Genomic DNA, 22,735 nt, shown 5'->3' on the forward strand with positions numbered 1-22,735 from the left:
TGCATTACATCCGCATTTTGTGTGTGTGTGTGTGTGTGTGTGTGTGTGTGTGTGTGTGTGTGTGTGTGTGTGTGTGTGTGTATTTTGTGAGAAAACATTTAGTGATATATATATTTGCTGAAATAAAACTTCTGGAGCAGAATATATAAAAATATAAAAATCTGTTATTATTCTTCTTAAAAATTATGTTAAAATGTGTTCAATCACCTTGAACAACTAATTAAACAGAATAATCACAGAGCAACTCTGTAGTTTCTGTAGGGTTTTTAATTCCAATATATAAGTGACAGCAATTTATTCTTTTTTATCTTAATACAAACCTTATCAGCTTGTTTTTAAACACAGCAGCCCTCTGGCTCTCAACCAGTCAGTTCAAACCCTTATCTTTAGGTGTCCTAGTCAAGCAAAAGAAACATAATATGCCAATCTGGTGGTATTGTTCATTTGCATAATTATATTCAGCAATAGTTATTTCATTCAATCTAGCTATATGCTTCATTTTCTGCTAGGACTTGCATGTGCCTCACGACAATAATAATTTTACTCAGTGGAATCAAAGCAAAAAAAATATGCAAAAGTAAATCAAGTATTGTATTAATCAAGAATGATGCAGGTACAACAAGGTGCAGGCAAAAATTTTAATGAGAACATCAAACATAGCGAACAAGCTTCATTTAATGGCGGAGAGCAATGGTGAACATTGAAGAGGGTGGAATCTGATGACATGGAGGGATAGCCTATTCACTCAGAAACAATACGTCTATCATTTAAATATAATTTTTCAAGCATGATGTCCATGAAAAAAAGAACAAAGCTGTTTCCATAGCGGCAGCTTTAAAAGCATCTTGCTTGTGGATACTCACAAGGCACAAACGTAATGAACTGTGACACTGATAGCTCTGTGAGAAGGCCATATCACCAGGGTCTATATTCATTATCTCTCCTAACAGTGGATGTGCTTGTCAGACGTTTATACAGGAACCGAATGTCAGACAACTAGTTTCTTAGAATGACAAGTGCAGCACACTACAATAAATACAAAGGATTAATGCATCTGGACAACAGAATTACAGGAAATCAAGTAAACTAACTGCACCTGTTCAATAAGACTGGAATAAACCCTGGCACAAGCATGTGAAATATATAAATCGATTATATACTGTATTTAATAAAATATATAACTTGCTTTCTGCTTTATTACAAGTAGAAAACATACACGTATATATATATATATATATATATATATATATATATATATATATATATATATATATATATATAGTAATTTAGAATATTAGCACTATTCCTAATCAGTAAATATAATAAATGGCAGATCAAGCAATGTTACACTTTTTGTATTTGAGCACTTCTGCTCTGTGTAAAGCTGAACACACAGGCAACTCAATTTAGAACATCTAAGATTTTGAAAAGATATGGCTACAATAGACAGAGCATGCAAGATGATGGACAGAATATGATATATGAGGTATAGACATAGATGTTATATGCCAGTGTAAATAGTAACTACAGCAGCGTCAATGGTATAAGAGTTGAGGGGTAACAACAAAACACATTTTAACATTAATAGTGAATCTTAACATTTAACTTATTTTTACACTTTAACTATTTTGTTTTACAGCAACAACAAAGTATTTGACAAGGAATTAGTTTGAAATAATATCACAAAACCTTTTAAATCTCTTTACCCCTTTATCAAAAGTATACAAAAGCAAATATATATTGTATATAGCCTTAATTATCATAAAGCCTTGATCTTAAGATTTAAGACATTTAAGACATTTAGCACGCTAAAATGACAAATTAACCTCATCCATCCTTAATAATCTAAAAAAAACTGCAACACATATTTTACTACTGCATTAAAAAAATAGCAAGCACCTTGAATCAAATGTAATGTGAGGCTACAATGTCAACCATTTAGAAAGTTATCTCTGCATTGTGAGGTACTTTGTCTGCATTGTGATGAACTTGCTCAGTGATACTATCAGTGCTTTAGTTTTTGCTTTTATTATATTCTCTCATTGCCAAATTTACTGTCCTTTCTTCATTCTACAGTGTTCACATAAACTAGAAACCTTGTGTTTTTTAACTGCCTGAAAACAACTTTGTACAAAGTGCTGTGTGGTGCAGCAGCTTTAAGTTTCATTCTGGTATAAAAATTATACCCAGGAATAGAAGGCTGTGCATTCCAAAGTAACATTAAAAACCTATGGAAAAAATCACCAGTCTAAAGTGGCAAGACCCATAAGAATAAAACCTTCAGGTATACGAGACTGACATCTTTGACACCCACTAAAATCCTGAGCAACTATATTTTCAAGGACAGCACTAGAGCAGCTCCAGGTGCAGTTTCCAGTCCAGTGCATGGACTCACTCACACCTAGTAATATTTTTAGAGTTAGTTTACCTGCACAACATGTCTCTAGAGAGTTAGAATAAAGTAGAGTCCCTTGCCCTTCTTAACCCTAACCATTAGCAGTGCATTCTGAAAAAACCTCATCACAACATGATGCTACCATCACCATGCTACACTGTAAGGATGGTATTCTCAGGGTGATGAGAATTGGGTTTCAGCCAAATGCAACACTTTGTGCCAAGGCAAATTGTAAACTTATTTCTTTTTTGCAATAATGGCTTTCTTGCCACTTTCATAATGCTTTGAAATGCTTTTGATGAGTGTTTGTCCTATGGTTGTCCTTTTCCATTTTTTCCGATTTGAGGTGTCTCCTGATCCTTCAGAGTTACTTTTGTCGTCTTGATTTCTACCATGACTATTGCTTCCCTTACTGACTATTAGTGGACAGCTCTCTAGAGTTCTGTCATTTTCTTTCTATTTTTACATAATCAGTTCGGTTGTGCTCCACAGGATGTTTGCGATAGTTCTGCAAAAAAGTTTTTTATATATAAATAGGTAAGTGTGAATACTTCAGCAAGTCGCAATAATGAATAAATAAAATAAAATAAATAACAAGAATTGATTTGAAGGCAAAGTTTGGAAAAGCAAAAGTGAAAACTATTGTATTGCTTAGACAGAGTGAGATTTTCCTTCTTGGCATCTCAACAGCCATCACATATAGTCTGATTTGTTCTGTTTTAATTCAAACTACTTTCATTTACAGACTCATTTTCTACAAATGATTTCATGCTGATAAAGTGTCAACAAATGCAATCAAGAAAAAGAAAAATGGTAATTCACTTTGCTTCCAGCTGCCTAAATTTAGTTTCTGAGTGCAAAGATTCCCTTCTGCAACACACCTTTGTATGGCACACTGTGCTGAAATGAAAGCCGAGGAACTTGATTATGTGTTCCTGAGGCTTAAATGCAGCTTGCATTGAGTTGATCTCCATGGCAACACCACTAGTGCCATATTTCTTAAAGGCTATCAGGGGCTCGTCTAGCTGCAGGCACTGCAATCTGTCACGATGGGGGAAAAGTGTTCAAAGCTGCTCGCCTCTGCAGTGCCATTAAACCTGCATCTGCAAACAGGCTTTTGCTAAAAACCAACACACACACAGACAAATAACTACTTAAACACGGTACAAAAAAGCGGGCCAAAATCACATCCTCTAAAGCTGTCACTACCTGAGCGTTCCCTTGAGGACCAAACTGTAACTCAAACAAAACTTAAATATACCAAAATACCAAATAATGGAACAGAGGGTTTGTTCATAGCTGTGATGCATCTATCTGACATTATAATACTAGCAGCAGCCAAGGTCGTGTGATAATTGGCTCCTATTTCCTCATATGACATCTGTGAAAAGTTTCATTCAAAAATAGGCCAGTGCCCACAGCTGATTCCTGTCAGAACTTTATTTCAACTATTCTGTATTCTTTCCATTCTTTTCTTGGTCATGACCAGTAGTCACGTTGCAGAAAGCATGCATTCACCAGTTACAAGGTTTCTAAGTACAGGCAATCATGATACACTATTGAAGACATTATTAAATGCACACCAAGCTTCAAGGCTTCAAAGCTGAATGTAGAAATCACTTCTTTTTATATAAATGTATTTTAATTTTAGGTTATGGCAAAGTGGTTAGGAACCTGTATAACATTCACATATTTAAATGCAAAGTCAAAGCCTAGCTCTATATAAGGGGAAACATGGTAGGCACATCACACACAGCACTGTTTCCAAACTGGGACTCAAACCTGGGAGAGACGACTGTGTGTGTTTACAGCTCCCCTATGCATGACGACTTCTGGGACACTCTGCACTCTAAAAGCCTCAGCAAAAAAGCATTCAAACTATATGCAGTTTCAGTCATACTGTATCAGTGTTGATTTAACCAAATGCAATGTGCTGATGTTTTAGAGTACAGTGCATTCCCTAGCAATATATTGTAATCACAAAGGGTTTATTTAAAATAATTTATTTTAAACAATTCTGAAACCAGTGTTTGACCTACTAAGAAAGAAAAAGGAAGAAATAATATAAAAAAACATATACCCAACCCAGAGCCTCTTTGGTGTCCCTCAGACTAATGCTCTAATTGACTTTTGCTAGACAGCCTCCTCTAGGCAAAGCTGTATTTCTTTCCATTTTGTTGCGCTTAGTGGGATTTTCAGCATTTAGGAATTTTTTTAACCAGCCCTCACAGAGAGTCTTCCAGAACTTTGGCCTAGATTTGCTTTGATAGCTCCTTGCTCTTCTCTGACATACCCTAGGCCCTTCCAATAACAGGTGTATTTTTATTGAGATGATGTGACACTTTAATTGCAGACAGGCCAACTGTGCTGAACTAATTGTTTGACTTCTGATCATAACTATTTGCACCAGTTGCAGTGGGGAATCACTTTTTACACCTTTTCACAAATTTCCAATCTTCTATTTCTAAATATCAAAATACAAGACTATTCCTGTCACATCATTTTATGGACTATTTGATGTAGATTTGTGACATTTTTATAATCCCAGTAAAGTCCATTTCAGTTCCAGGATGTAACAAGTGAAAAGTTCAAGGTAAGTGAATCTTTGTACAAGACACTGTATGAATTCCTTTATGGTGAATATCTCAAAAGATATTCAAAAAAAATTGTATGGGAAAAAAATATACTGTTTACTGCTACAACCATGACCATGGCTTTGTTGATAAAAGATTTCTAAACTCAAAGCTCAGAAGTTTTCCAGAAGCTCAGCAAACAGATAGTCAGTGCTGCCAATTAGCTTCTAATCAAGCAATAAGTCTCTGTGTCTGGGCTCAACCTGACCTTACTGACTGTGCCATTGACTGCTAATGCTTGACCTCCCTGCCCACGCTAGATAATAGCTAACAGAGGTTCATTGATAGAAAAGAATGAACTGCTTGTGGACTGATTTTTTGCCACTAGTCCCCTGGTGCACATTGGTTAGATGACAATTGTTGTTTTAACCTTATTGATAAGATAAACATTAGAGCCGTTCCCAGTGGACATCCTCTAAATGACTCCGTTAATCAAGTTAGACATCCTCCTCTGAGGTAGAAATGGTTCCATTGTGTCTTTTTTGCTGTAGACACACTGAATAAAGCGGCAAAGCATATGGCAGAAACTCAAAAGTAAATCTCTAAAAGCAAACACAATTTTTTCATACACCATTATTTAAATATTCAAGTTAACTCATTTTTAGTTAAGACTATAGTCTTTCATTTTTTCTTCTGGTTTTGAAATAAATTAACGGAGACTCACACAGACAAATACACTGTTTATAAGCAAGTACCTTAATCGAGAAAAACAGATTAACAGAAAAACAAAAAAGTACAGCAACGTTTTTCAAACTGAGAAAGAGATAAATGACTGCATTACCTTGTATAGTGCTTTTAAACATGGACATTGTCTCAAATCAGCTTTGCAGATAAATAAATAAATAAATAAAATGTTTCTATAGAACAAACAACATGAATGAGAATGTAGAAATTGAAGTAGAATCCAAGAACCAGTTGAGAGCGAAATAGAAAGTGATGATGGATATTTCTAAAACAGAACAAATCTAAAGTCTACTACAGAACTATTAAATTCCGAAAAAGGCGATTTTATTAATACGTTAATTTTCTCTTTAGGCATAAGTTATGTGTTGAATAGTAATATATGCAAGTTCAAGATTCTAAGAATCATGGTAATCATTGCTTTATAGATTCATGGAATTTTCTTACAGACTAGTTTATCTGCCTTTATTAAACACCCTTATTCTGAAACTTTTGCAATGGAATGAGCATTGCCTTTGCCCTTTCAACAAACCACTTTTAATATTGCATTTGATTGTTTTCCCAAATGATCCTCATGGGTGTTACAGGGCTTTAGGGAGTAAATTAAAAACTTACTCTTTACGTGTTTCGTATCTTCCGGTTTCCCCGAAGCTCTGCAAAGAAAAGGACAATTAACAACAGTTTGGACATTATTGCAAATTATTTTGGACATATTTATATCTTCATTTAAAAAATTTACACATTTACGGACAAGACCCATCCTTCCTTCATTAGAATGACATCATCACATCGACAGCAGTACAGCTGTGCTAGGGAAACTGGGGAGTTACAAGTACAACACAATCATGTGCATTAAATTTTTCTAATTACAGAATAAGGAATGCAATTGTCATCAAATCAACTTTAATTAATGGTATTTTAGAAACACTTCATTTTAATAGGCACTTCATACCAGTTCATCTTAGAATGTGTCTCAGTATACATAAGAAAGGCAGCTGCACTGTTGTTATAGCAACCTTCCAATAATGATGTTGAGGAAATTCCTTTCCTTGTTGATCAGCATCTCTTTTATCTCTTTTTGCATAAACACTTATGTAAAGTCATCTGCACATGTTGCACCCAACATATGAGCTATACAAAAGATCTGGGTTTTGACAGAGTGGATCCTTGCTTTTGTCAAGCTAAAAAATATACTTAAAGAAATGTTAATGTAAATCTGACAGTTGCAAAATCCAGACATAAATGTGTGGAATAACACTTTGAGTGCAAACATCTGTGCATTTCAGAACACTGCCATTTTGCCGCATGAACAGAAATCATTGCTGGGTGAACAATGGACAGCTATTGAACCAGACCAGACTAAATGCAGCACATACAGATCAATTATTCTCAGATCACAGTGCAGCACATGAAGCAAAGAGGTTTTACCTGCCCAGCATACATTCACAAAAATAATGTAAAAAATAATGTACTTTCACTTCCATAGGTGCTTAGATGGACTTCCCGCTTATGCATTTACGTGTACATACTCACGCACGTACTACTAAAAGAATGTTTGTTACAAGGTGAACACTGGCTGCTGAAATCTCTCTTTTATCTTGACAAGCAGACAAAAGATGTTTGACTTGCTCAAGGTTCCCTCAGATGACGTGATGTATTGTAGAGGAATACACAATGCTGCTCAAACTGTGCAGAAATCAGTGTCCTCTGATTGAAAACACTGACAGCCTTGCTTAAGTATAGTACATAATGTTCTATACTCTGAGCGTTATAATGGCTACAGCTGAATTATTTTATTTAGCAAAGGTGAGCATCAATTTCTTTAAGCACCTTGAGACCTTTTAAGTGCTTATTATTTTCTGGACTAATTCAGATAGAGACAATGTACCTTATTGTAAAAAAGAGAATCATATGGAATCATATGTGAACAATAAAGCAACCTATTATTTTATACGTTACTATTTGCAATAAGTCTAACATTTTTTCAAATATTGTAATGTACACTTCCATCCAAAACCATCTCAAAATTATTGAGATACATTAAAACAAATGAAATAAAACAGGGAAATATGTTTAAATCTGTACAGGGAAATGTCTCTTAAGAGGAGGGAACAAGCTGTGCAGCCACTTTCTGAGGCTTTGCAGTGTGTAATAGACACTGTAGCTATTGACATCTTGGTGATTTCGCTTAAATGTCACAGTAAGGATGCTGTTGTCTGGAACATGGTACAGCGTTGAACTTGTCTGTGAATCTTCTTTAATGTCACTAGACCCCTTCGCCAAACTCAGTGCTTCTAGGGAAACAGCTGTCCATCCCCATAGGTCTTCTTGATAATTGCTTTAGTCAGAGAAGGCTCCTGCACTGTGAAGTACATGCTTTGTAAGGTCTTTTTAGATCTTGGCTTTACCAGTGAGATGAAATCAAGTAAATAAATAAATGGTCCATATAAAAGATTAATCACTTTAATGGAAGATGAATTAATTTGAATAAGGTGAATGGGATTCATTCATTCTGCAGACAGTCAAGTTCCATTTAAAAACTGTGTGCACACTTTGGTTATTGTGTAATTTGTTTTTTACTTTGCATTTTTCTCCCATAAATCCTTTCCATTTGTTTTATATTGTTGTTACCTATATCAAAAAATCTTGACATTACAAAATGCTGCAATTTTAAAAGTGGTGTTTAGACTTTTAATAGAACAGAACAGTTAGAAATATGCCTAGGGATATCTTTTTCAATCCAAGCCTGTGATGCATTTGATTCCAAACTTTGTGATTTTTTCACCAACACAAAGCTGTTCCATTGAAAGCAGGCCTTAAAGCCAAACACCTACACAACTGCTATGCATAACCTACAGTGAGTTGAATTGTCTAGCATCAGATCAGTAGCAGATATCTGCAAATATAGCACAAATATGAAATAAAAACATGAAAAAAAATATGGCCGATGCATCCCAAACGACGGTAACTAGAAAATAGAGACAATATTATTTTATTTGCAGAGGTTAAATGAGCATGACAAAATGTCTGCAGGAATATTATACAAACACTATCTAATTTATTTTTGCTCATATTTGATGTTCATTAAATGATCCTCCATCAGCTTTAATAACATTCGAGGTGCCCTTTCATGAGATTACAGCAGGTGTATTTCCCCTATGCCTTCATGTGCTGTCTAACAAGTGTGACTCCAGGGTAATTCTAGTGGAAACTGCATGAAGAATTTATGAGTTCTTGTTAACTCCTTTATACAGATACCTGCATAATTATTGGCTCCCTTCACGAAAAATAACAAAAATTATATACAATATGATATTGTGCTGAAAGAAAATTGAATAGTAATATAATAATAATGCAATCATTTGATTGAAAAACAATATCAGAGGACAACTGTAGAAGGATCTTGGTTAACTCTGCCACGTAGAACACTTTAAGCTCTGTTATAGTCCTGGGTACCCTCATAGAGATCCACTTCTCTCTTTAGGTTTCATTAGTGTTCAAATCAGGAGTCTGTGCTCATTATTCCCAAACACTACTTTTGTGTTTTGTGTAATGGTATGTATGAGCAAAAGGATTGAATTTAGTCTCATCTCACCACAACACACAATGACAACCCACGTTACGTATAATGACACTTGGTGAAGTTTGCATTGTTGAAGTTGCTGTATTTTATAAGACGCTTTCAGGAAGTGTTTCTTCCCTGCAAAGCTTAGAAACAGCTGTACTTCATTATGAAAGGGACATTTGATGGTTGATTTTGAAACGTTAAAACCACACGCTGCAATTAAACTGCATTTTTCCCCTTTCTTCACCATACTCCGTACATAATGTGCTCACATGTCCAATTCCCAGCCAATTTCTAACTGTTTCAAACAGGTGAAGCATTTTGTTATGGCCCTAATTGGGCTTAATGGCATTTTAACTGATTAGTGTTATCCATTACCTTAGTGTGCATGTCAGGATCCTTTAAAAAGGTAACAAAAGACAAATAAATTATACTTGTATTTAACATTGCATGTTAAAACATGTTAAAACACAAACATGCTTATGTCTGTCATTTATATGAAATCATTTTTAGGTATAAAGTAGTACTAATATTACACTGACATTTGGGGGAGACAACGTCATCTCCTGGAAGATTGTAAGAGATCTTGTAATCATGGACAAAATCAGACACAAATAAACTATATATATATAATATTGTGTTGTAAAGATTGTTGACAAACTGAATTATTTAAAGGACATAATCATGACCATAAGGCACAAAAATAATAAAGACTTGAATGAACGTGAACAAAGTATGTTTAAGTACTACTAATTTTCAATGAGAGCTCAGAAAGATGTATTGTGGTCTAAAAGCAAATGTCCCCAGAGACATTTGGAGTATGACTGTGGAGATTTGTGTTCATTCAGCCACATTCAGAGCATTACTGAAGTCAGACTCTGAGGACAAGCAAGATGGCCTTGCAGGAACTCCAAAAGGTGTCAGGGGGTTAAGGAGTTGTTTAAATGGATTGTTAAAAATGATGTTAGATACAAAAGGAATTATCATTGCCATTGTCAGAAAAATATAGTCTTAGTGTGAGCATGGGGCAGTGTGACATAGTATTACATACGGTATATATTGTGTTTATATATATATATATATATATGTATGTGTGTGTCTGTGTGTGTCTATATATACCCATAACTGCTTTTAAAAGTCACTGGTTGTGTCTTGAAGTGTGTAAGCATCTACAAATACAATATAAACTAAAGAAAAACACTACATTCACCTCCTGTAACAACAGGTATTTTTACGCCTACAGTTTCCCCTCATACAACGGTGGTTAGGTCAGGCTCAGCCACAGCTGTGCACACTGAGGCTTGATAATAAATGGCATAAGCAAACACTCACAATGAAAGCTCACATGCTGCTTGAGACAAAGTTAAAGGATTCACCGTACTGAAATATCTGCTCTTCAAGTCACACCTTTGGGATTAGGGAGCTCACAAGTAAATTAGTGTTCCCATTTCCCCTAATAAACATGTCATGTAAAATCCTTAGCAATCCCTCCTTTCACATCACAGCCTAGAGTCTTCTTCAGGTCCATGATCACAGTTCCTATTAATATAAAAAGTAATTTAACAAAGCTCACTTGCTCGCTATTAAAAACAAACTTAGATGATGCAACTACATCATCACCATATCTGTGAATGTGTATAAAATAATTTGTGTATAACTTTGATTTAGAGACAGAATGATCCTGTTTGCTTGTTTTTCTCAGCTTAATTGATGATAATCATAGCACATGGCTGGAATGAAGTCAAATCATTGAAGCTTAATGGAACTAAACTGAACTGAAATAACCTTATTCCACAGATTAGGGTACAGCCAGCTTCAAGCAGACTGCCGAGACAGTCCAGGGCTCCTAGAACTTCTCACTTCACTGTGCTAATTTAAACAAGGGTTTTATTTTTCTATTTGACAGTGGGCTAAACTGTAGCATGGTTGTTAAAACTCTCCCAGACCTAATTAAGAGAGCAATGCTAGCATTCATAGGTGAGCTCGCACTACTAGACCGGGAGGAGGTGGGGGCTGCACTGATGCCTCTGGCAGCCCAGCCTGGCAGCTTCAAGCCTCTATGGCTGCAATATTAAGTGACTGCTGAAATTCTTAGCTTGCATAGCTGTTTTATACGTTTAGGCGACAACCTGATTGTATACAGAGCAATCAAGTGATTGTAACGCAGCACAACACATTAGTAAATTGTCCTGGTTCATACTTAATCAGGGTGTTGTCATACCAAGAGCACCCAAGCTTTTATTGTAGTTTTTTTTTCTTCTAACATGCCATTAAACATTGTAGAGTTCACCCAGGTGTCAACACACATTTAACCTGGTGTAGACTGTGACTGCGCAGTGATGACAGTCTCAAAACTATAACAACAAAAGTTGATCTTTCAAATTTGCAATATTGCTGTCCCAGTCGGAATAGTACTGTGAAAAACATTTAACTCCTGCTGTGAGAAGCAATAAAGATCACAGTGCATAAGCAGGCTGTGTCTGATGCGATGTTCAAATGTTAATGGATACATTTCTCGTGTATAACGGCCACTGTTTAAAAATACATGGAGCACAAAGAAAGAATAAATCTAGGCTTAGTATTACAGCTAAAAAAGGAAGATATTAATACAGTCTCAGCCTTAAGTAAGGTCTCTATAGAGTTCAGAGCTTAGTAATATGCTCTGCCTGAGGCTTTTTTATATTCTTTTTAATGTACTGAAAATTTTCACAGACGTGAAAAGTGTGTCTAAAAGGAAAAACTGTCATAATCTCTTTCTCATTACTCTGACTGTTAAGATGTATTGGTGCAACGTGGCTCTAAAATCGTGCTGTTCTTTTCTCCTGTCACCTTGGGCCAGACAAGTTTCATCTGGTGAGCAGTGAGAGGGCAAGCTTGCCCCCTTATGGTCATTCCAAAAAATAAATTTTACAGTGAGTGTACAATGTCATGTCATTGGGAATAGGAGGAGAGGAGAGGAGAGGAGAGGAGAGGAGAGGAGAGGAGAGGAGAGGAGAGGAGAGGATATATGGCATTGGGAATGAGAGGAGAGGAGAGATATATGATAGGAAGGAGAGGAGAGGAGGAGGATCTGCGCGTAGGATAGCTATGGATACGGCATAGGTATATGATCTCTCTTCTATTGCCTTTGGAATGAATTCCGATGATCATCTTCTACTTCTCTTCGCTTCACTCTTCTCTTCTGGGGATCTGTTGCTCTTCTTACTCTTCGCTTCTACTTATCCCTTTCTTTTTTTCTCCTCTCCTCGCCATCTCCTCTCCTCTCCTCTCACTCTCCTCTCCTCCTCTCCTCTCTCTCCTCGCCTCTCCCTCTCCTCTCCTCTCCTCCCCCTTTCCTCTCTTCTCTTCTTCTCTTATCTTCTCTTCTCCCTTCCTCTCTTCTCTCCTATTCTCTTCTCCTCCGCCCTTTCCTCCCTTCTCCTCTTCTTCTCTTCGTCTTCTACCCTGTCCGCTCTTCTCTTCTTCTTCTCTCGCTTCTCGTCTCTTCTCTTCTCTTCTCGTCCTCCTTCCGCGCTTCCTGCTCATTCTCTTCATCTTCATACCTCTTCTTCTTTCTCATATTCATTGTTTTTTTTCTCTCTTTGTTTCGCCTCTTATTTTCTATCTTTATTCCGAAATTACTCTTTTCTCTCTCTATATTACGTCATGGGGCGGTGGGTCTTTCCTTCTCCTTCCTTTTCTCTTCTCTCTTCTCTTCTTTTCTCTTCTCTTCTTCTCTTCTCTCTTCTTCTCTTCTCTTCTTTGCTTCTCTTCGCTTCTCTCTTCTCTCTTTTTTCACGTTTCTCTTCCCCTCTGAGAGTGCCTTAAAAACCTTGGCAGGGATGCAGAAGCTTGTGTTGGCTGGAGGTCAGGACAATGAATAGCAGATACACTGAGTAACCACTGCTGGTGAACATAAAGCACACTAAATAAATAATTGGAGCAATGTAAGCTAAGACAGTGAACCATTTTGTGGAGAGAGTGACAATTCCTTAAACTCACACAGGCAGGAGCTTTGTAAATCAGTCAGTATTTTTATCTCTGGTAAAAATACTATAGTGTTGACAGAACTGATACTGATATGATACTGTATGTACATTTCTACACTTATGTCACCATAATATAAAAAATGGACTTGCTTTTAACAAGGTACACTTTCTAAATCAATAAGATTTCGTTGGCAAAAGCACATCTGCAAGTATCCGTTTAATGAAACAGTTTTCACAGAGCTGGAATGGAATAACTGGATTTCATGCTGTCTGTCTCAAACCATTCCAGTGTTTCAGTGTTTTCCCAAAGCACCTCCAGCAAAAAGCAAAAGACCATATCCAAGCTCCATAGCAACAAGGTGGACTAAGGGCAATAAATCACTGCACTGTCCATTGCACCGCATATTACCTCTGTGTATGTGGTGTCATTCACATCAACACTTTTCTCTACAATTAGCCTTGACACTGATGTGACTGTATTCAAAACTGACCTGAGGGCATGGCCAAACCATAACATAGACTTTACAAAAACAATAACAAAGCACAGAAATGTTAGCTTAAATAACAACTGGAGCACAGCCTAATAACTGAGGAGAGAATGGCTCTTATTGTGTCGCTCAATATCTCAATATTGCTCTCAATATCCCACAGCAGGTGAGAGCCATAACCAGGCTATTTCATTACAGGGTCTTGGAACACTCGCAAATAATACACGGACAGATAGTCACACAGCGTGGAGACCTTGTCAAAATATACAATTTAAATAGAATTGAAATTCCAAAGATTTTACTTTTCACGGTGGTGTTGGCCATTACAAAGGAGCTCCACTGTGCCAATTTCCATTGACTCAATCATAAGAGGGTGGAAAATGCTGGAATAGCTGCCACTGTGTTTTCTCCAGCCTTGCAGTTATACAGCCTGACAGCTCATCCAGAATAGTATTCAGAGAATGGCAAACAAAACTGAGGTAGTGGTCTGTGCTAGATTTACCTTTTTTTATTCACATCACTTCTCAGAAATCCTGCTCTCTGGCAGAGGCACAGGAATGAGTCACGCCACTCAATTACGATACACCTCATAACGTAGAGTAAGAAAAGTGAAGGACAGCAGCATCAGAAAACCAAATATCTAGTATGACAACTGCGTAAATACGCAATTACCAAGTGTATATTTTTGGAGACTCTTTCTGATCCTACAATAAGAAAAAGTCAAGCACTGACTTACAATAAAAAGGATTTTCCAGACTAGGAAATCATCTCCAGCTGCTCTGTAAATTCTTATTCACTCTTTTGTAATATGCTCCTCTAAGCAGTTAGCCTTGAGTGTTACGATTTGATCGGACCTGTCTTAGGGGACTGAGAAATGTGCTGGGTGTAAATGTCCCATCTCCATTTGCTTGTAAATTTATTCATGCAATTATCCAATCAGCCAATCATGTGGACCTGAGGAATCTGAGGCTAATAGAAAGTACAGGTTTACCACTCAGGTCCACTCAGGTCATTCCTCTCAGTCCACTCTCACCAACAAGGCTTGTCCAAACTGCTGCTTGCCAGATAGTGTTGGCAACATTCAATGTAAATTCTACTGTCTGTTATGCATGTTTCTAAAATATCCAATTCAACGGAATAGGAAAATCTCTGAGATTATCTGTCTGTCACTGAGATCACATTATTCCCCATGCTGATGTATGAAATGTAGCTCTTGACCTCTATGTGCATAATTTTATGGAATCATAAGGATATCACCAGGTTGTAGACATCTTTGAACAGACTTACTTTTTACCAATGCATTTGTTTTACTGACTCCTTACCCGACATGAATAAATGGTAGATAAAATTATAATATATTCACATTATTTGGTTTACATGGTTTCAGTTAAGGTGTTAAATGAAGTTTGAAAAAAATGTTCAAAACCTATTTCATTCTCATCATTGACATCTGATGGGATTTCACTACACCTGTGATACATGTTCCTGGATAGTGACTACATAAATAGTGTCTGTCTATGAAACATGATGACTGGAAAATGGATTGAAACTGAAATACGCTACACTTAAACTAGAACCTGCATGATATTTCATTTAACAAACTGTCAATCATACTAGTATCCTAGAAAACAAGCAAAAATGCCCTTAGGCTTTCAGCACTATCTACTAAACCTGAAAAAAGTCCTGTTCACGAGTAGAATAATCTGTTTTATAAACATTTTGCTCTGTGCTGCATGTCAATCTCACCTTGCAGAGTTACCTTTATCTGCATGTTTTATGCATTTGAGTGTGCGCAATAAAAGCCATTTATGAAAGCGTTAGTAAAAAGGTCTACATCTTCCTTCAATTTAAAATCCAATGTAATATTAGTTACTTTGAATGCCTAATATACTGCAGAATGAACCATGATTGAATAACCCAACCTGCTAAATATTCAGTCATATACTGGGAAAAAACACTAACTTAGCTTTTTCTAGGAAATGGATATTATGAGTACATCTCAAGCACTGACTCACTAGTGTGGGATGTCAGCTGAGTGTCCTGTGTTTAAGGGTAAAAATGACTAGTGTTGTTATAAAACTTCAACTTTTAGTGGCTATGTAAGAGTAAAACAACACCACAGAAAGCACAACCCACCAAAGACAAGAAATCAATATCCTTCGACAAAGGAGTATGAGCTTATAGTTGTATTTTACACGTTTCTTGGAACATATGATCTGGTGTAAATATATCAGTCATAGGAAACTGGCAGGAAATTGAATACTACCACATATTGTGTGAAGTCTGCTGTAGCGGGGTGGCTGTGCTCCAATACTTTCTAGTTACCAGAATAACAGCTAGAATAAATTTTAAACATTTATAATTCTCTCTTTTTCTCAAATGTATTCATTAGCCGGGCACTTCCTTTATGAAACAGACTTTTGTCATTCTCAAAAGCAGACACAAACCCTTATATCCTTTCTCTTCTCTTCTTCTCTTCTCTCTCTCAGCCCTGGGTAGAGTCACTCATACTCACATGGATATCCCTGAATTTCTTCTGTCCTCTCTCCAGGTGGCTCAGCAGCGCACCAGGTTCTGTGGGCGTCTGCTTCAGCAGCCTGTCATCCACCGACGCACACTTCCTGAGTGCCACTCTGTCCCCCCACAGCTCTGCGCCAGGTTTTGCAGACTCCAAAGGTTTAGGGACGTGTCTCACCTGCGATGCACCAGCCTTGTCTCCTCGCTCATATTCACGCAGCACTGAGCCTGAGAGAGGAAAACAGACACCTCAGGTGATAAGTGACACCCAGAGAAAGGAGGGGTGGGGATGCATCAGAGAGAAGCTCAAGTGAGCCTAGGAAACATCAGGAAATAGGATAATTATTACTTTCACTCATGGGGATACTCATAATAAACTAGCTGTCAAAACGACCACTTGACTCATTTCCTTTCCTGATCATTTCTAAGCCACCTTTTAATAATTCAGTCTGCATACTGCTACTTCTTTCTGACAGTCATTTCATTCTCCTGAGCTTACACTAATAATTTTAGTGCTGAGATGAAAGCATGCATCTTGTGCCCAACAAACAGCCGCTAACTCTGAGACTCTTAAGTTAAAAAACAAGAAAACAGCAGTCAATAAAGAGGTCTGATAATATACTACATAAAGCCAGTTCATGCTCTTCTCCATAGACAAGGTAGCATAAAGGGGGTAAAACTATATCACAAAAGCTGCAGATTTTTGATAAAAGAAAATCACACAAAGAAGCATGACTTGTATTATAATACAATAAAATGCTTTTTGTCTTGCTTTAATAAAAGCAGTAGCTAAGCTTAAATTAATTAAATACATGTAGAGAAAATTATATACAATACATTTATCCTCTTGTGAACTATTCAAATATTCCAGTCAAGCTCAAAACTGTAGCATAATTTTAACAGTAGAATTAAACTACTGTTACTTCAGGCAGTAAAATTCATCACACAAACACACACACACACACACACACATTTGTCTTATTGTCCTGAAGTGGATCATCCCTTAAAATTAATTAATTAATCTATTAATTAATTAATGCAGTAAATTGAACCTTAACATTAAACGTCTCTTAGTTCTGAAATAAATAGGTTTTTGGAAAACTCACACACACACACACACACACACACACACACACACACACACACACACACACACACACACACACACACACACACACACAGTACCAGTACACCTCCAGGTGAGCAGGTGTCTTGTTTCCTCTTATTCATTCCCACCAGCTGCAAAGCTGCAGTAGATCAAGTTCATCCTTGTGACTATCTAGTCAGCTAGTACTGAGTCACTGTACGCCTCAGAGTGTCTAATCAGCTCAGCAATTAAAACTTCATGAGAATTTTACATGTATTGTCTTCCGGAGAAAAGCTGTTATGGGAACACGAATGACCTCTGAGACAGAACTCAGTGATGAGACACTGCAGTAATTGAGAAAAAGAAAGCTAAAGCTAAAACTAAGCAGATTCACTACACAATGAAGCTCAGATGTGGCATTACAGGAATTTGTTTAGTCCACTTTTCTTCAGTTTGTGTATGAACATTCCTTTTTTTACTGCCTCTTTGTACTTTTGTTCAATGCTGGGAAAAGTGCCAGTCAGGGAGTCTTGTGGTATCACAGTCATAGTTTAGAGAGCATGTTTGGAGCGTCCCTCCTGTGGTTCATCGCTATGGTGACTTTGATGGTGATGGCAGGCAGAAAAGAGGCAGAGCTGTGGATCCATATCATGTGTCCCATTGTGCTGGATAAAGTTGCTTTGCTGGAGTAGAATTCCTGTTGAGTGCTAGTGTGCAGAGCTGTGTCATTATTTTCTCATTAAGAACGTGCGTCTTCTCGCACCATCTGGTTTGTTGGATTAACTGTATGTAGTTCTGTATTTTTGTTTTCGACAGCAACAGCACTTCATACAACAGCTTCATATTTATTCGTCGTTATTATTCGCAGTCTCCAGTTTAATGTCTATTTAATGTTTGTGCCATATTACTCAGTCACTCTAGTCATAAAGGATATTTCTCAACTGTTCCAAAATCATTGTAGTGTTGTTACATAATGAAAATAATATATGGGAGATGTTATATAATTAGTCTGTGTACTGATGCCTAGGATTTGCTTCTAAATTAATTTAAAGTATAATTATGTAATTATTGAGTGAGATGACAAAAAATACTGAGCTGTGTGAGTCGCCTTGAAGATACTGTAATAGTAATTCACGTTTATTCTCACTGTGGAACTTCTATCATTCCCCAGTCCCAGTTGTTTCCACTAGGGAATTAAAGCAATTAACAATTAGTTTGGTGTTTTTCTTTGTATGTCAATATTTACACACAGTTCTGTGTATCATAATCAGTATCCGATGTCCGATAAACCGTCCACCGGTCTGTGAGTTTTAGTGAGCAAATGTGATCACATTGATCATTGTGTATTTATATATTGTACAAAATAGCACTAGTGTGTTAATGATAGTTTACTGCCATTACTTCTGAAATAGAAACTCGGGTAATGTCCATATCTACTCTGTGTGAGATTTTTCCTTCAACCAGATCTACTCAGATAACTAGTACATTCTGTAGGATATGTGCTGTTTATGAAACCACAGAATGAACCCATGTTTACTGCAGCAATACATAGGCACTACTGCTGGATCAGGCTGTCACAGTGAGCATGGACACAATGAGCAAAAACACAAGCACTATTTGAAAGGTTATTTTATTACCCTCATTAAATGTGACAGTCCTGTTGTTCATAACACAGTTTTTATTATACTACCACTGTTGTCATACCCATTTCGATAAATTATTTATATCATTGTAAACAGTTAGATCCTGCCTAAAACAAGTACTGCATGAAATAGTATATTTGGATATGTGTTTCTCACAATAAAAGTCATATAATCGGGGTGTGGCACACAGTGGCTTAGTGGTTCACCTTGGTTTGCACCCTTAGTCACTGACGGTTCAGATTTGTATGTTCTCCCCATGCTTTGGGGTTTTCTCTAGCTAGCTTTCCCCCAATAACCCCACTCCACCCCACCCCACCCACAGTCAAAAGACATGTGTTGTAGGCTGACTGGCATCTCTATATTGTCCATAGTGTGTGAATAGGTGTGTGAGTGTGTATGTTCTTGTCATCAAGGGTGTCCCCTGCTCTGTGCCCTAAGTGCCCTGGGAGAGACTCCAGGCATCCTGTAACCCTGCATAGGATAAGTGGTCCAGAAAATAGATTGATAGATCGATAAATGTCTTGGTGTTTTAGTTTGGTTTTTCTAATCAAAATAATCTACTTCAAAAGTTTAAATGATCTATAAACCATATCAAGCCTAAAAGGGAATTATTAGGAAGCCTTTGTTCATGCTGTCTCTGTCTACCCAATGCAGCCAAGATCAGACTCACTTGCATTCCTAAGTCCAAAAAACTATTCTAATAAAGCACATGAAATACTTCTGAGATTCATCATCAACATAATTTTCACCGTCCCAAAGAAACCATAAAGAAGGTGGTTTTATAGCTGCCTGCCTACTCATACAATAATCATCAGCTGATCACATCCTGCTATGGAGTAAGTCATTAAGACAGTTCCTCTCACTTACACCCCAGGGCTTTTGGCTATTGTAGAAAAACAAGCAGATGAAAAAAGTATTAAAGAAAGATATAAACAAATGATCATATTAAATATGTATAATGGTATGACTAATAATCCGCAACATGGTGCAATAACATCATCTAACACGTGTTATTATTTTGTATAAAAAAAAATAAAAAATAAAAACTTAAAAAAGACCAAACCCCAAAAGCTCATAATCTCGTTCTGGCAACACAGTTTGCAAAGTATGACAAAGACTGTAGCAAAGGAGAGAAATCTCTTAATGCCCTGATCTTATGTCTGACACTCCTATAATTCTACTATAGATACACTTCAGTGAAGATGTGTAAATCGCAGGAGATTACAGCAAGGTGTCAGCAACCATTCTACCTGATGCCATGGGTTTGTGTGGTTAATCATGCCTGCACATTGTGAATGATAAAAGACATTTTTATAGAGGAACGTAAGCCAGAGGAATAATCATCAGGCCATCTATTGCCTTGCAGCGTTTCCTTGTGCCGACATGATTAAATGGAACTCAAGAGGGCTGCGAGATGAGAAACTGAATAGTTTAGTCTGAAACCATCTCTACAGGAATGTTAAAACAGCTTCCACCCTTTCCTGTGCACAAATGCTACAGTGCCCTCTGCAGTATAAGTACAGAATGGGTAGTGAATGGAAAAATAACGTCTCATTCATTGAACTGACAATTCAATCTGTTGAGAATGAAGCAGAGGGTCACAATATTTCAAAAAATGTTTTCTACTGCAAGCGCAGCGGAATTGAGCCTCTCAGCTCTGTGTCTGACGTGGACATCATTACAGGAGACATATCTGAACGGATTAGTGTTGGTCAAGCTTTCAGATGCTTATGTGGCCAGTCTGCCCATTGGAATCATTCATGCAATGATGTTACTGAAACTAGACCACTGCTTGCATGACATGCCCATCTACTGCATGCCCCTGAAATCCAATCTCATTTCATGGGTTTAAAAAGTGGCAATATCTCACTGCAGCAGCCTTACTGCTGATTCAATTAAATGGTGTGTATTATTTATTAATCTCTCTCTCTCTCTCTCTCTGTGTGTGTGTGTGTGTGTGTGTCAGAATTGGATAAAACAACATTGGCAACATGAAACCTAAAACCTAAACCAGAATTTTAATGAAAGAGCTCTAATATAGTGACTAAAGACATACTGTGACACTTTCAGACTCTTCAGACCAGATCTACTCTAAATCTTGACACAGATGTCGGCATGCTATTAATATACTGTGAAATCATGCGTTTTGTGTTTTGTATGTCATTTCAGTCTGAACATTGTATTTAGTTTATCACATATTGAACTGTTATCAATGCTGTAATGTAACAGAAACAATAATGCAATGCATTAGAACAGAACAAAACCGAATGGAACAGAACAGAATAGTATAGAATAGATACAAGTACGGTATATACCATATAGAATTGAACAAATGCATCAGTGAATTACAGAAAAGCCAGGTATATTAGCCAGTAAAAGGACAGCTGGAAAAATGAGATAGTAAAGGAACAATGGCATAAACTAATCATTTCTGACAGCCTAAGCCACTCTACATTAGCTTCATATAGTGCTTATCAGATACTGATTATATCTTAAAACCTTCACGCTGAGCCACAAACCCCGAAGAGTTTGTAGTTTTTTTTGTAGAGTTTTGCCTACAGAAAAACATTATACAGAGTAGCAAGAAAGGCAATACCCACAGGCCTCCTTCATAAAATGTTAATTCTAATGCAGTATGTGTACAGTGTTAAAGTTCTCTCAGAAAATCCAGATAGAATAACATCAACAACTAAATGTGTATAAGTGTAAAATGAGCATTTAAAGGCTACAGGGCTGTGCTGATCCACCAAAGGGAACATACTGTTCTAGGTTACAAATAATTACATTATGGCTACATTATCATATGCATAATGCCTGCAGGTTTTGGTTTGTTAAAAGCATTGATGCATCTAAGTAGGCCCTCGTGTACTGTATAGACTGTATGTATTAGAACTTTCATTACCGTTATTTTGACAAAGTCACTCCCTGCCTCATTGTTCCAACCATAATGAGTGTGATAACAGCTCTCTCTGCTGAACATGGGAGGGCTGAAGTGGAGGCGACCGAGTTGCTCTCGGCCCATTGCCGCTAGCCGCTGTTCTTTTAGTTGACAGCTTCTTGACAAATGAATCGCTCATTAAGCCATCAGTAAGCTCTGACACAGCAATTGTTACAGCACTAATTAACAATGTCTGCAGGTGGCTGCTGCAAGTACAATGTGCAATTAGGAGCCATTTCCATGTCCAACTAAGGCACTAATGACAGGGTCACCTCTGCTGATTGGGAGTTTAACTGCAAGCATTCTTGGCCTGGTTTCCACCATGCTATAATAAAGCTGCTGGTACACACCTCCACAAAGACTTGACATGCACGTCTATGCAAACAGGCCATGCATAAATCTCCACATCATTATAAGCAGCATTCTCTCTTTTTGTTTTCACAGTTGAGAATACTGCCAGTACTGCCAAGAGATTCCAGTCTTGAAGTCAACATCCCAGGTTTAGTAAGTCATTTAGTACACACCCACACTCTTACACACAAATGCACATATATATTCAATATATTCGCTGCCCAAGGCAAGCTCCCTTTTTTCCAGACTGCCTTGTTTCTGTGACCTTGGTTCCTTCTCGTTATTCACATTATTCAAATCAGTGGACATAACTAAATATATTTCTTTACATTAGCTGTATTTTCTCATCATTTTACCAGCAGGTGCACAAATCTATTTCATTGCCCATGTAGTTTTATGACATATTTGCTTTTGATGATGCTATTATACATAACATAATTTTTAATCTTTATTTATTGTGATAGGGTAA

The 22,735-nt window shown here is 37.1% G+C and overlaps 1 protein-coding gene across 1 annotated transcript in view; it reads right to left on the minus strand.

Moving 5' to 3' along the window:
- The window catches only part of ankfn1 (ankyrin repeat and fibronectin type III domain containing 1), a 61,579-nt gene that overhangs the window by 31,689 nt on the left and 7,155 nt on the right, over positions 1-22,735 (minus strand). Inside the window, exons 5-6 of the mRNA XM_027177715.2 lie at positions 16,246-16,475; positions 6,325-6,362 (exon numbers count right to left, since the gene is read on the minus strand). Coding sequence (XP_027033516.2) covers positions 6,325-6,362; positions 16,246-16,475 — 268 coding nt within the window. The remainder of the gene's footprint in view (positions 1-6,324; positions 6,363-16,245; positions 16,476-22,735) is intronic.

This window comes from Tachysurus fulvidraco, chromosome 8 (genome assembly GCF_022655615.1).
Source record: "Tachysurus fulvidraco isolate hzauxx_2018 chromosome 8, HZAU_PFXX_2.0, whole genome shotgun sequence".
Taxonomy (NCBI): domain Eukaryota; kingdom Metazoa; phylum Chordata; class Actinopteri; order Siluriformes; family Bagridae; genus Tachysurus; species Tachysurus fulvidraco.